Source organism: Copadichromis virginalis, linkage group LG15, assembly GCF_057382275.1.
Source record: "Copadichromis virginalis isolate Kocher_CV1m ecotype Utaka linkage group LG15, C_Virginalis_male_GT1.1, whole genome shotgun sequence".
In the NCBI taxonomy this organism is placed as follows: domain Eukaryota; kingdom Metazoa; phylum Chordata; class Actinopteri; order Cichliformes; family Cichlidae; genus Copadichromis; species Copadichromis virginalis.
The window spans coordinates 6,640,262-6,654,957 of NC_140632.1; the positions used below are offsets into that span (position 1 = coordinate 6,640,262).

Consider the following 14,696-nt stretch of genomic DNA (forward strand, 5'->3'; position numbering starts at 1 on the left):
GTATCTTCGTGCTGAACTTTTAGCGCCTGTCCAAACAAAAGTGCACAAGCAGCTTTTCCATTTATTCTCTGGCCGCCACAGAACAAAATAAGTCAGATAAACATGTCAGATTTTTGTAAAATCAGACCATTTGTTTTATATTACATCTGCAACACAAACTCTACACAGTATCTTTTTAACTATTTCCTGTATTGATTGATGAAATTATTTTTTCATGTGCAGGTGAGTTGAAAGCAAATAACATAGTTTTTCTTATTTTTAACTATGTGGCGTGAGCCTCACTGTTTGCACTTCACTTTGCTGTATGTATTAGGCACTATCGGCTTCTTTGGCAACACTGCAAACACAAACCAGTTGCTCCCTGTTGCATGAAATCCCTGCTTGCTTCAGGACCTGTACTACTAAACTGTAACCGCCACGACAAACTGATCTCTACCGAAAACATAAAAGTATACAACTTAAGAACATTACAACAGGCAACAAAAATCCCCCCCTTCACTCTTTGTTCTTGCACTCTGTACAGTGTTGCTTCCTCAAACATAAAAAGATGCCCTTTTAGATTACATTCAATGAGCTCTGTAGTGGATTATGTTGTAGTGTGGATTATGGGATTAAGATATACACATACAGACTCTGACCACTGTGCCCCACCAGACAAAAAAACAAACAAAAAAACCACAGAATGAGAGCCTGAATAATTCTGGATTTTATGTTTTTTACCAATCAATTTATAACTTGAATGTGTTAGGGTTTTTCTGGATTTTTAGTTGATATTCTGTCTTTCCATTAAAATTAAACCGAGACTGTTCATCTCTTTGTAAATGAGCAAACTTTCAAATTCAGCAGGAAATGATCAAATAATCATTTCCCGTGAGAAACACGGATGTAGAGGAGAACAAGCCCGACCAGTTCATCGGACGCTATAATCAATAGCAATAGACACCAAACTACTGCTATCACCTGCAACGCATTATGATATTTTATGCAATATTTTGTAAGCAACTCAAGTACAAGGCCTTGATGAAAACTAACAGTATGCGATAAAGCTCCACTTTAAATTAGCCACGTTATTAGCGATTTCCCATTTGAAATACGGTTGAAGTGCCAAGTCTATTCCCGCTGCATCGTCGTCTCCGTTGAGCCATAAGACAGCAGCAGGTGTGCTGGCTGAATAATTGCTCTCCTACAGAGAGAGTGATGACACACGCTGCTCATCATGTGTTCTTTGCTTTAAAGATTTCAAGTGTTCGTGCGGATGCCGGTCACTCTTAAACCACAGGTGTTTGGGAAGATGAATAGTTTGTTTTTCTTAACTGCTTCAATTCTGCCATTGTTGTGCACTGGTATAAGTAGATCCATCATACACAACATTTCTGCTCTTAATGCTGCTGTTGTACCATGGCTGGCAGCAAAATGAAAAAAAAAAAAGTATTGGTTTGTTGGTGTGTTTGAGTGGTTTGTGGGAAAATGAAGAAACTCTGTTTTTAAACATAAAAAAACCACAGTGTGCTTTGGAGGGCATCCATCCATCCTGGTTTGCTACAGAATAAAATCAAACACTATCGATGCTCAGAGGAGAGGACTTTTGTGGTACAGACTGTCATCTTGCTCTCAGTGTTGCAACAAGTAGCCCGGTTATAGCGATCTAAAAATATGCTAAGGTCTCATGTCAGATTTCTGTCTCGTGTTGGTGAAGCTGTGATTATGGTCAGCATTGTTCTGTCTGCACGTAAGAGTCCAATGAGTGAATTCTGAGTCATAAAGTGGGTTTTCCTCCATGAGTTAGGGTGTTTAGTTAGGTGACGACGTTAACAGCTGTCACAAATATACAACACTTTAAAAAGAATACTGACAGACACCAGTGCTACCTTGAGTTATCGCATTTACAACATTTTCAGAAAACCTCAGAACTTGTTTTTGACATCGAGGTAAGTGAGATTTGAACTCGTCAGAGATTTTTAGTAGATGCACCTATGGCATCAATTTGAAAACCCTAAGTTCCCTTGTTCTTAAGTTACTGTGCTCACAAAGTTGGGTTCCAAAACCCAGAGAAGGCCGAGCATGGTGGTCAGCATTTGGCGTCTTTGTCGCAATTTACTCCTCCCTCACCTCCATCAGCACCGGCTTTATCTTTATGTGGCTTTTACAGTTTGTGTATTAAGTGTTTAGTGTTGTGTATTAGTCCTGATGGACTAAAAGTAGTTTAGGGGAGAAGCTTGAATCCGCCAGCCCGCTCTGAGGTTGGTTCATGGTCTTCTTCTGCGTGTTTTAGCCGGGGCTCCCATCTCTTTTTGTTGCAGTTGTTTGTAGGTCACTATTTTCATTATTAAAGGCTTGTTGAATGGCAGCAGTGAGACCGCGAGACGTTGCACAGTACAAAACATCACTACAGCTTCAGCTGAGTTATTGTAGTTCTTAGTTTGTACGAGGACGATTTTGTTTTTCTCTTAAAGTTTACATAGTCTCGGTTTAAAGCTTACGTAACCTCTAAGCTTGAGGGACTCATCCACTTAAATCCTGCCTTTCCTAGCACTTTGCTCACACACAGCGAGCAGTATCACATCATATTTAAACTCCCCTCACTGTAACATTCAGTGTGCAGGCTGCATGGTAACATCAGAGCAATGGATGCAATATTTTCCCCCATTTTCATACATTTTAAATAAGCGCTGTTTTGGAAAAACACTTGACAAAAAAACACAAGCTTTTTGATGATGTGAAGTGTGAGGTAAACACCCCCTCCCCTTGACAGTTTCTCACTCCCACACACACACACACACACACACACACACACACACGCACGCTCTTTGTCTCTCACAGACAGCCCAGTGATCCACAAAACATTGTGACAGCCTAGTTACACTGACAGCTCTCTCACTCACACACACACTCACGCATACACAGCAATTACCGCAGATACTTGACAGCGAGACTTAGGAAGTGCTTGTGTGTGAGACTAAGGTATACACAACTCCTGTTAACTCCATGGTAACTAAGGGTAGGACAAATTTTGGTGTGACGACATATCGGAGTGCTTTTTCTTGTGAGAGCTTTCTGCAAAATACCCTAACTAAAGTTTATTCCACTTTTCAGAGCCAAACTTTATTTCAGACTCATGACTGAGACTGAGTCATAAAAATATATAAATATTTCTACTGAAGTAAATATTGTAAGGGAAAGGGTTACTGGTAACAACATTATGAATATAATAATTATGGAGCTGCTTTGAAGCCAAGAGAAATGAGATATTCAGTGGATCCTTTCATCTGAAACACGAAGATGAAATCCACCATGAATCTTCCTTCAGTACTTCAGACCTGTTTTACTTGATGGCATCTGGTTCAGACCCCAAATTTTGATGCTTTTATCTGCTTTTTAATGACTGTTTAGGTTTTCTGCTACACTTAAAACATGAATGTAACGTCTGGGCGAAACCAAGGCAAAGGGGCTGATTTGCGTGGTTGCAAAAAGACTTCTCTACCTATAGAAGTCGGGAAAACGGCTTCTGTAAACACCTGATGAGTTAATGGGCTCAGTCGCTCATTAGTTAGTCGGATCATTTTTTAAGATTTTGCAAATTCTGGTAATACTGTGTTAAGAAAGGATTATTTCGGGTTTGCAACAATCACAAAATAAGAACTTGTGATTGACAAGTTGTTAGCCGAAGAGCATGCGGTTTCACACTCAGACCTGCCTCTTCTCATCGCATCAGGTTTTCGTGAAAACATCTAAAAGCTTCAAAACAGGACTTCACAAACAAGTGGGTGACACCAGGTGGTTTATGTTCTTACCCAGCACTCAAACCATATTTTATACTGCAAGCTGCATCCAGCATTTGCTAATTTAATCAACTCAATGTTATTTGAAAAGAGGGTCATCAGTCATTAAATTCAGCACTTCATTCATCTTTTCCTCCAGCTTTCTTGGGGTACCTTTCACATTTACTCACAGATATTATGAAGCATCACAGGTGACCCGTCACGTAGGGCGTTAAATACTGTGATACCACTGGTGTGGCTCCTCGGTGAATCCTACTCATAATAGAAAAACATGTGGCCAATGCACAGAAACAAGTCACTCAGTGTTTCCATCCCACCGTGAAACTAACTGAATATTTATTTGGTTTTTTAATTATCACACAAGTGATTTTCATTGAACCACAGACCACATTAATTAGGTCAGCAGAGTTTCTCAAGTTAAGACTTCTTTGTTGGCAGATTGAAACACTAATCAGTCACAGCTTAAAACTACATGATGGATGTTTTATGAAAAGCACCATAAATGACCCTGAGAGAAGCATTTGTGCTTCTAATCTAAGTACAGCATGTTGCTTTGTTGGTATTTCAGAGCCGAGGGGCACATTTTCATTTTGTTTCTAAAAGCAGATTAAATGATTACAATAATTTAACTTTTTTTTTTTTTTCATTTTTTAATAACAAAATGTCTCCAACCTCATCTCATCATGTGAGGACTATCAGTCTATTGTTTTTCAATGACGGATGACAAGAAGTGGCCGCTCACAAACTAATCACGGCAATTTGTTTTATCCCAGACAGACGAAACTGATGGAAGTAATCCTTTAAAAGACATGTTTTCCTCTAAACACAATTCCCTGTCGACTCCCGGTAGCTGCTAGACAAGAAGAGCACAAACGTACTGACAGCCTGGCAGCGTCCCAAGTCGACAGTGCCGTCTCAAATCATATCTGGCTACAGAGTAATAAACAGCACGACATCAATGACAAAGGAGCTGAACGGGCACAAGAATTATTCTACGCGATTCACATCAAACCGAACTAAAAGCATGAGCCATTCCCCTTCATGTTTTGCACACTCACATTTTTACATGTTCTACTCACAGTAATGAAACTGCTTAAGTTTTTAAAGCAGAAACCTTCCATTACTTCTTACATTTAGAGGAAATTTGAGTCATTATTCTCTACCGCCGCCAAGTTTTCAAAGACCCGGCAGGCGTTAATACACAGCTGGGTGGTAATGGCTAAAATGGAAATTAGCTCTCTTGTGTAACACTGCTGTGTTTGATTAAACCACTGTGCCTCTCTTTTAAGTTCTGCTAAGTACTTGAAGTTTGACGGTGTTACACAAATCCCCTTAGAATAAAAAAGAAAACTCCTGATCAAACCACTAACAACAACAGCAAGTAGCAAGAAAATGAAAAAACTGCAGATAAAATCAGCAAAACCACCAAATCCTCATTCTAATGAATAACAAAACTGAGCTCCAGTTCACTTCTCAAATTACAAAAATATTAAGCCAAACTGTTGTTGCTGTGAGCACATTTTACCCACAGCTATGAAAACCAAATTGTTGAGACTCTCATGTGAGCTGACAGCGACCTCCGGTGGTTCAGTTTTGCCTCTGACACAACAAAACGAGCATCGAAAATAACTGTGTGAGTTTGTGCCTTTACTAACCGAGCTGTAGTGACGTTTCAGTGTGGTAATATCCATCTTGCTGCTTCTTCTTCAACATAGAACAAAGATCCACCCGCTCCACCGTCTGATCTCCAAAGAATCTGTGGTGATGAAACGAAAAACAGTCACAATGACAGAAGATAAAGACGCAGCGAGCACTGAGGCCTCCAGCAGATAATAAAGGCAGATGTCAGTCATATAGCCGCTTGATGGCAAAGAGCAGCGGGGGTGACAGCCAAATTTAAGCCTTTTTCACACGCAGCAGGTGGGAGAGAGAGGATGAGCACTCGTAAGCTGGGAATTCAAAGGATTATTACCTGCACTATTCTCATGCTGGAGTGATCAGATGTCAAATGTATTTTGCACCAGGGAGATGGCTTTAAATACATGGTACACTAGGTTTCTGTGTAAATTTGCATCTTAAAAACCACAAAAACTGAGTCAAAACATTACAAGATGCCATAATGTTCAAGCACCGTGTCATCTATAGCTGCTGTGTGAGTCTTACAATGGCCCCACTGCACAAGAAGTCCAAACCTTATAATGTGCTGTGCAGATTATGAAGTTTTCATTGTATGAGAAACAAAGTACCTACTTGTCAGTGTAGTTGGAGTAAAGGGCCGGGTCCACACGCTTTATACCCTGAGAGAGACAAAGGAGAAAGGAAGTCGTATTAGTCACAGGTTGCGATAAACAAAGTGAAATTTCTGCACGCACACAAACGCACTGACAGGAAGAAGACAAGTACGCCGCCCGGCAGGCACCAGGAAGGATAAGGTAAGATAAAGTGTCAGAGGGAACGAGATAGATGCTATAATTCTTCTTCCCTTATCATCCACCCTCAACCATCTTTCATATCTTCTTTATTTATCTCCTCTCTCTTCTTGGTGTTTGGCCCTTAACCTTTACAGTAGTCATCACGAACTCTAAAGTGATATAAATTCAAATTTCTTCTTAGTTATTAATTCTAATGCCCATTATCAGTTTCTGCTGGAGCCACAATGTGACATTTACCTACAGCTGCAACATTTTAACAGCTTCTGAGAGGAAGGGGAGGGAGAAGCACCAGTGCAGATGGTGTAGTTAAAAGCAGCTTTTTATTAAAAACAACACAAACCTGAGATCGGAGTTTTGAAGCTCTGGACAGCTTCATAATGGTGAGGTGGGGTTCAAACCCTCGGCAGTCTCCTTGCAGAAGCCCCTGCTCCTCAAAACGGCTCCGCAACAACTCTGCAACAGACGTGCGCACATTTATTTTTAATATAAACCTTCTCCCAGTGAGTCATTCAATTAAATACTGAAAATAAGCACATCAAAAAATTCAGCATATTTTCACAGCAAACCAAAACAAGCACATTTAATAAACTAAAAGGAAGCATGATAACTGATATAATGATACACATGCATAAATATAGAGAACATGACGTGGATTCAAATGCACAATAACGTGACTCCATTTCTTCCGCTCAAGCATCTCGACTCCCTATTATAGATTTTTTTTTACTGCTATAACAGAGCACACAAATGGAGCAGCCACAGATGGCTGAGAATGTGTGTCAGATGATGGGGAAAAAAGCTTTTAGCCAAAATATCATTTAGCTACTGAGATAAAGATAGATAAGTGAACAAAGGCGTGAACACACAGACAAGCCTGCAAGGACAAATATACAGACAAACAGTGTTTAGAGTCAGACTACAGAGGTATTTTTAGATGAGGAGCTCTACAGGGAGAGAAAGGTTAGTATATAATCAATACCAGTGGTGGAAAGTACAGACAAGATGACGAGAGAGCCTGACTTCCTGTCTTATATTTCCTTTTCTTATAGCACTTCCCATAAGGAATTTTGATTTGTAAATCTTCTGTCCCTACAGAGTAATTTTCTGCAAAAACAACAACCAGAGCCGTTCTTTATGAATGCTGCTTGTTAAACTTCCAACTTTTCTAAATGCTTCATAAGCAGGGCCCTAAAAGAAGCTTCAGTCTACGTGAAAACAAAGTTTATGTTTCAACATAAACTTTGTTTGCGGTACTAATGTTACTACTAATGAGGAAAGCCTTACAAACTCAGATTCACAGGGGGTGGAGGGGCCATTAAAATATTCCATTCATCCCATAAAATGTAACTCTACACCTTTAACTTGTTTAATATGCAAAGATCTATGACTTTCATATCAGCCCTTTTGCATTATCCTTCCACTTGCCTGCAACTCGTCCCCCAGAGTCCTCCACACTCTCAAATTCTCCAGCTTGTTTTGATAACCAGATGAGAAAAGCCCTGTTCATTAATGTCTTAACCACGAGGTCCTGGAACAGGTCGTGGTGCTGCTGAAAATTCAATACAGCCATCTAAGCAAAGCTTTTACATACATTAACATTAGTGCAGTAAAAGCTTCCCAGCCAAAGAAACATCAGCATTTCCTTTGAACCTTAATTGTCACTTTCTCTCCTCTGTCTGCGTTTCTGTTTCGTCCGGAGGAGCACAGGAGACGTACACGATGAAGCAGAGAGCAAAGAAAAGAGCGAAACACCAGCAAGGACGTAACATCATCCAAACAGCATCACAACACAGCGATTCTGCGATACGTGGCACGCTGCTTTGACAGATCATGGCATCCATGCAACCAAAAGATAAAAAAACCTGCATAAAAGGTGTGAAATATGAATTTATTCCCTGCATTTTGGTCTCAGCGTGCATCAATACCATTTAATTTCAATGCAAGTGTTACCAGCTCTCCAGTTAGCATTCCCCACTGTCCGCCATTTAGTATTACCTGGTACTGTTCTCTGCTTCAAACAGCTTCAAGTTTCACTAAGAAGATTGATATCTGGTGCCAGCTTGCTGATAATTGTATCATAACAGGATGTGATACACTATATACTCACATCAGCATTTCATCCCACTTCTTTTAAGTTAGATAACCTTGTCCCAAATCACTGGTTCTGGAAAGTTAGCCCCAGCTAATTACAGCCATGCCCAAAACCCATCGCTGTCTGATTTAGTGTTTTTGAGACTTAGATAAAATAAAATCCCCCTCAAACTCTCAGATCAAAAGTAATAATATGTAGAAACTTTGCCTTTGTAGCTCTGTATAAAACAAAACGGCTTCAGTATTGCTGAATTACACCAAACCCTGACACTCAATTCTTTCTGGGATTTGCCTTTGCTTGGCCAATGTAGCACATTTTTGGCTCTCAGCAGCAAATCTCAGCACGAGCAGCTACAAATCCCACAAAAACAGTAATGCTGCCCAAACACTATATGTTCACATTAATATAGAACATCTCACAGAGGTAGAAACAATCGAAAAACCTTAAGTATCATACACACATTAATTACAGCATACTTCCAATTTAACTGTTAAGGGTGAAAATGGAAAGTATTAAGTGAAGGTCACCTCATTTACTGTGTATTAAACGTGTGTGTGTGTGTGTGTGTGTGTGTGTGTTTTAGTGGTGCAAGAGCATTGGAGTGGGAATCCTCTTAGAAATGGCTTAATGTTGTTGCCGGAGGCACAACACAAAAACAAACATGCAAAAGATTCTGAAGGCACCCACACACGTGGATTTAGGCACAAGAAGAAAAATGTAGGAACAGAAATGTTCACACACACACACACACACACACACACACACACACACACAGATAACAGAAAAGGAAAAACATCAAAAATTCCATTTTATTTAATCAGATTGACTAAATTACAGATGAGGACGTGTTCACACTGAAAAACAAATCAAAATGTGGACGTCTCTGCACTACACAGAGTATGACTTTAATCATTTCTACACGTTTGTACGATGTATAACTTTGACCCGGAGGTTCTTACCAAACTGGCTGCAATTTATTTTTAGAATTCCGCTATTCTCGTTTTACCAGGTCCTCTGTTGTCTCCGAGACAAACGTCAGGCTTAGACTTTCCATGACTTCTGAATGAGAGACTTATGACTTAAAACATCTTAAAGATCTTAAACATCTCATTCTCTTGCAGTTGTCTAATCATTGATACCCATAAGAAAGGCTCCACCACAGCAAGCATCCACCTGCATTAAGGTGTTTTAAGCTTCGTAGTGTCTCGAGAAGGAAAAACCCTCCAACTGTGCATACTTTTAATTGATCTCATATGTAGAAACGTAAGCAGACACTATTAGCTACTAGCAGCTGATTCCAACTTCAGACACCCCTCCAGAGTGCACACCAAGTACAATATCACATTAGCATTGAATTTCACCCTCTACTAAAGCGTGAAAAGCAAGTAGAACAAAAATGTCACTCAATGCTTTCAAACCTAAACACCAAAGAGACAGAGAGAGGAAGGATGACCACAAGAGCAAGAAGCTAAATGTTTGCCACTGACCTGCCAAGCTGTCCAGTGTGTGTCTGTGTTGTCCGCAGGCCAGTCCGACAAACACCACCTCCTTCCTGAAATGACTTATCCCTGAGAAGGGCAAGACCAGATCCCTCCCACCCAGCAACTCAGCCAGTGACGGCTCAACCTGAGCCAGCACCGCTGCCGCCCTATAAGGAAATATACACATGAATATGCACAACACACAAACACGCACACACATTCATGACTTAATCCCCTCTCTCGCTCCCTTCCTGTCATATTACATAATGGGAGAATCTAGTGATTACTAATAACACCATCTTCTTCTTGATGGGATTAAGCATCACTTCATCACATAACGCAGCTCCGATGTCCCTGAGTGTCACGGAGTTAGCTCACAAAAACACAGACTGCCTTTATATTTCCATCAGCCTCTAAAGCTATGCGAGAACAGCAATTTCAAACTCAAATCTTTATTTTTCTACCGACTTTCAATTTACTTCAGTTGTATATGATATGATATGTGCAGTGGCAGAATTTGAACTCATTTAGTATTTTAGCCTTTAGGATGTGTGTGGGACAGATATGTGCTGACAGAGTAAAAAATAACTGAAAATGCTTAAAATGATTAAAAGAACGTTTAAGATGAAAATGATGTAATGAAATCCAATCCAGGGGCGTTTATTCACTTTAACTGACACATAAAATAGGTGATTTTTAATCTAAGCTGACTAAGACAAGGCTTACTCTAAAACATCCAAACCACTCGTAAAAATGTACAGCCTGACCGTCGTGGAAGTGCTGAGAGGAAAAAATAAGACACAAGCCGTACCTAATGTGACACGTTGGTAATTAGTCACTGCCGACACTGCATCCATATATTTACTTCTGCAACAGGATTTTGCCGAGCATTGCATTTTATGCTCAGAGAACAATAAAGAAAATGGAAAGACCGGAACAAAAGAGATGTTGTTCTAGTCAACCTACATCCCAAGACACGACACCGGCTGTCACTGAGTACACCGCTGCTACATGCATGTGTGCATGTTTGGGGGGGAAAAAAAGCTGCTGAGGATTCTCCGCATGGAGGAGGAGGAGCGACCCAACACAGTAATCTGGGGGATACAATGATCTCAGTGAGGGGCTGAAATTTGTTTTGGTAAAACAGTTTTTTGTTGCATAGCTTTGGTCATTTTATTTGCCGCCCCTCTCTGAGCCTGGGTCTGCTGGAGGTTCCTTCCTGTTAAAAGGGAGTTTTTCCTTCCCACTGTCACCTAGTGCTTGCTCATAGAGGGTTGTGCAATACCGAAGGGTTTCTTTCTGACATTTTAGGAATTTTACCTTACAATATAAAGCACCATGAGGTGACTATGGTTGTAATTTGGCACTAAGTTTACCTGAGTTGAACTGAATTGAATCTGAGTCTTCTTAGGTACAATAATGAGCCTCAGCCCAGCCCTGTAATGTAGCATCCAATGTGTGTTATTTTTAAAAAAAAAAGCTCTGAAGGAATGAATCAAAGAGCTGCAAGAATGTGTGTGTGTGAATATGTCTGTGAAGGTTCTCAGTCATCCAGGTCATCGTAGTCAAAGGAGCTTGCAAAGAAAAGCGTCAGTGTGTGTGAATGTGGCTCGCAGTGCTGGAGTGGTCAACAAGACCAGAAAAGTGGAATATAAAAAGCAACCCACAATGCTGTGAGCACTTAGATGATCATTTTCAGGCTCACAGAGAGAAGCTCTGCTGTAACTAATAACATTAACAATAGCCGTCTTTTTACTGTTACTACTCAAGGCCATTTTTAATGCTATGAGTAACATCTGAGTTCAAAATGGCTGCTGTAAAAAAGCATTTTGTTGTGGGATCAACAGAAGACTTTTGTGATAGAAGTCATTTTATTATGTCGCAGTAAGAAAAGGATGGGTATCTAAATGATAATTAACTTCTTCAGTTTGAGGGCGACTCTTATTCAGAGCAAAGTTTACTTCCTGATGTAACTACTAAAACGTCATTTATTGCTGTCATGAACAATATAATGTCTGCTTTTTAATGTTAGTGTGCTATAGCATGAAATATGACATGCACTTACATTCTACAATGTAGTTATAGTTAGTTAAAGAAGCAAAGGTAATTTCAGACAATTTGGGTGTCATAGTATTCATATGAACTTCTGTGTGTGTGATGTGATGTGGATGTCAGCATGCGCACCAACTCACAGGTCTACTTGCTCCTGATTGGCAAGATGAGTGACTAAAAGCGTGATGTGAAGAGTTGGGACAGGGATCATAGCTTTGGCCAGTCGGGGGTCCTGCTGGAGCACGGCCTCTTGGACCTCACTCACAGCTGAACTTATCTGTCAGTGGACAGAGAGCAGAAGTCAGTTAAAGGTCACATCCTTAAACTGTGATTTGTGAGACACAATGTGCATAAACTCCACCTGCTCCAGCTTCTTACCTGAGTGTTAGTAATGGGGATGGAGACAAAGTAATTGGGTCGCTGGCTCTCTTTCTTTTTCTTCTTCTTGTCCCCATCGTCCTCACTGTCCACTCGGCCCTCGCTGTCTCCTCGCTTTCTCTTTCTCTTTTTCTTAGTTGACTCTTGGCTGGGGACTACGGACAACAGCAAAATGAAAATTGCAATTAAAAATATCAATTAAAAGGTCCCACATCGTGAAAACACATCCTATTTTGTTATGTAGTTCTAATAGAGTTGGAGGTGTAAAATATAAGCTATGAAAATATGAAGTTGCTTCTGATTCCGTTCCTCTAGCACCAACACGCACACATAAAAACTGGACATCATGCTAAGGATTTGCATGAAAATAAATATAATACAGGATGAGGACAGTGAAAACAGACCACTTATTAGCCATAAGGTGCCCGCTTGACTTGTCATCAAGGCTTCTTAATAGTGGGGGGAAAATGTTGCTAATTCAAGTAATTATAAAACATTAGGAACATACATAGTGTTTTCCATGTTGTTGGGCTGGCCAAAGCAAATGGAAGCTCTGACAATAAGTTTTCAGAAGTATCAGAAGACTTCAGTGTTTTCTTCATCAGTTTCTTCCTCTCCCTCCTCAACTTCCTTCTAGTCTTCTTCTCACTTGATCCTGAAGGAGCTGTCAAAAAACAAACAAGTTTATCATACTGTATCTACATGAACTGAATATACAAATGAAAAAAAGAACAGACATGCAGTCACAGGCATGGAGTGTCACCCACAGACTCAACACGGCTCATGAAATAGTGTGCTAGACACAGCACCAGAACCCAAAATTATGATACCCAAAATCTGAAAGTCTGAGAATCATACAAGAGGTATTGGTACTGAGTATTAAGTTTCTGGCACCGTAACATTTTTACAGTGTGCTTAAGTTGCTCAAGTGCAGAATGCTGGCATAGAAGATTGTGTTCTTCTAACGTTAAATTATTGCTACTGTACGAGTCGTCATCTAAATTGCATCTGGACTTTGACTCAGGCAGAACCGCATTATAAAACGTGTTAAGCCATAAGCTTAAGAGTTTCTGGCAAAAACTTAAAGTTACGTTTGGTCACCTCATAAAATTTTAAAAAGCAGTTATGAAACTTTTTTCATTTAAATTCAATCATGCAAGGACACGTGGCAGTCATGTTTACTAGTCTATTGTTGTCCACACTCACATTTGATAAATATTGCTTTGCTAAATAAAACACAGATTTCAAATTATGTGGTACCAGGAAGCCAACAAAAAAGTGAATCTATTCCCCAATTAAACCAAAGATTAGTCAGTATTGTATGACAGTTTCAGCCATTTAACTTACTGGACACCGAGGCAGCTTCAGGATCTGCAGGACTTTCCTGGACCTCCATGCTGACTGCCCCTGTCTGGGCTGAAGTCATCACCATCTCTCTCAGGTCCTTGTGCTCTTCTCCGACCTCCTTTCCTGCCAGATTTTCATCACCCTCATCATCCTCATCTGATGCAACTGCAGTTGTGTCTCTTCCGTAGGAGATGCTGGCTGGCTGCATATCACACACGGTGAGCAGATGATGATAGGACGGTGCTGTCACCTAAAACAGAGAGGCCATGTATCATTTCCAGGTTACACTTTCTGCAGCCAGCTTGATTTTTCTCTTCATTACCTGAAATCTGAACCGCTGTGCAGGCGGCTTGAGGCGAAGAGCTCGTTGGCAATGACTGACAGATACTGAATGCTGACTCCTAAGCAGCACTTCATTAACAGCACATATCCTATGTAAACACGCGCTTTGTGAACGCTTAGACCCGAGGCTCAATATCACACGGCTGAAGATCATAACACACAAGTCTGTTCAATTTTAGATATAAACTTTTAGATTTTTAAACAGAGAAATGTATGAAGTAGGCATCACAGAGAACAACATTGCAACTACCACAAAAAACAAACAAACCCACAAGTCTGCAGCTTCTTATGAAACTCAAAAGACTGACTTTACCTCCATTTACAACACCTGTTGAAATATATCAGAGCCATGCTGCAGAACATCTGCTGAGCTACACAACTGTTAGCTAACTCTCTCTAACGGAGCTGTGCTACTGTTTATCAAACTAAACGAAATACGCGCACATTTTTCTTACTTTTTTTATATCGAGCTGGCGCAAAAAGCACGCAGGTGGTAGTGTTTGTATCAAAACTGGTAAGGTAAATAACACAAAATAATATTCATGCCAACGCGCTAACTAGCAGGACCTACCGGAAGCATTCATTTGTAAACAATATCAAACTTCCGGTCTAGAAAAAAAATAAAACAAACATTTTCAAAATAAAAGTACATGTCCTCTCCATTTAGGAAAACAAAGACACTAAAGACACAATCATATTCATCCAGCTTAGTTTAACTTCATATTTACTATTTCTTTCCACCATAAATTTCCCTTTCACGAATGCCTTTCTGCAGAAGCTCTACGCCCCAGGG

The 14,696-nt window shown here is 40.2% G+C and overlaps 1 protein-coding gene across 3 annotated transcripts in view; it reads right to left on the reverse strand.

Annotated features, from left to right (window-relative positions):
- Window positions 1-14,489, reverse strand: part of akap7 (A kinase (PRKA) anchor protein 7) — a 48,111-nt gene extending 33,622 nt beyond the window's left edge. For all 3 annotated transcript variants that reach the window (XM_085431562.1, XM_085431561.1, XM_085431563.1), the window contains exons 1-9: window positions 13,884-14,489; window positions 13,562-13,811; window positions 12,723-12,878; window positions 12,215-12,369; window positions 11,977-12,113; window positions 9,791-9,951; window positions 6,552-6,664; window positions 6,030-6,076; window positions 5,435-5,535 (exon numbers count right to left, since the gene is read on the reverse strand). In XM_085431562.1, the coding sequence (XP_085287688.1) occupies window positions 5,435-5,535; window positions 6,030-6,076; window positions 6,552-6,664; window positions 9,791-9,951; window positions 11,977-12,113; window positions 12,215-12,369; window positions 12,723-12,878; window positions 13,562-13,811; window positions 13,884-14,057 (1,294 nt within the window). In that variant the 5' untranslated portion in view covers window positions 14,058-14,489. The remainder of the gene's footprint in view (window positions 1-5,434; window positions 5,536-6,029; window positions 6,077-6,551; window positions 6,665-9,790; window positions 9,952-11,976; window positions 12,114-12,214; window positions 12,370-12,722; window positions 12,879-13,561; window positions 13,812-13,883) is intronic.
- Between the last annotated feature and the right edge of the window lie 207 nt (window positions 14,490-14,696).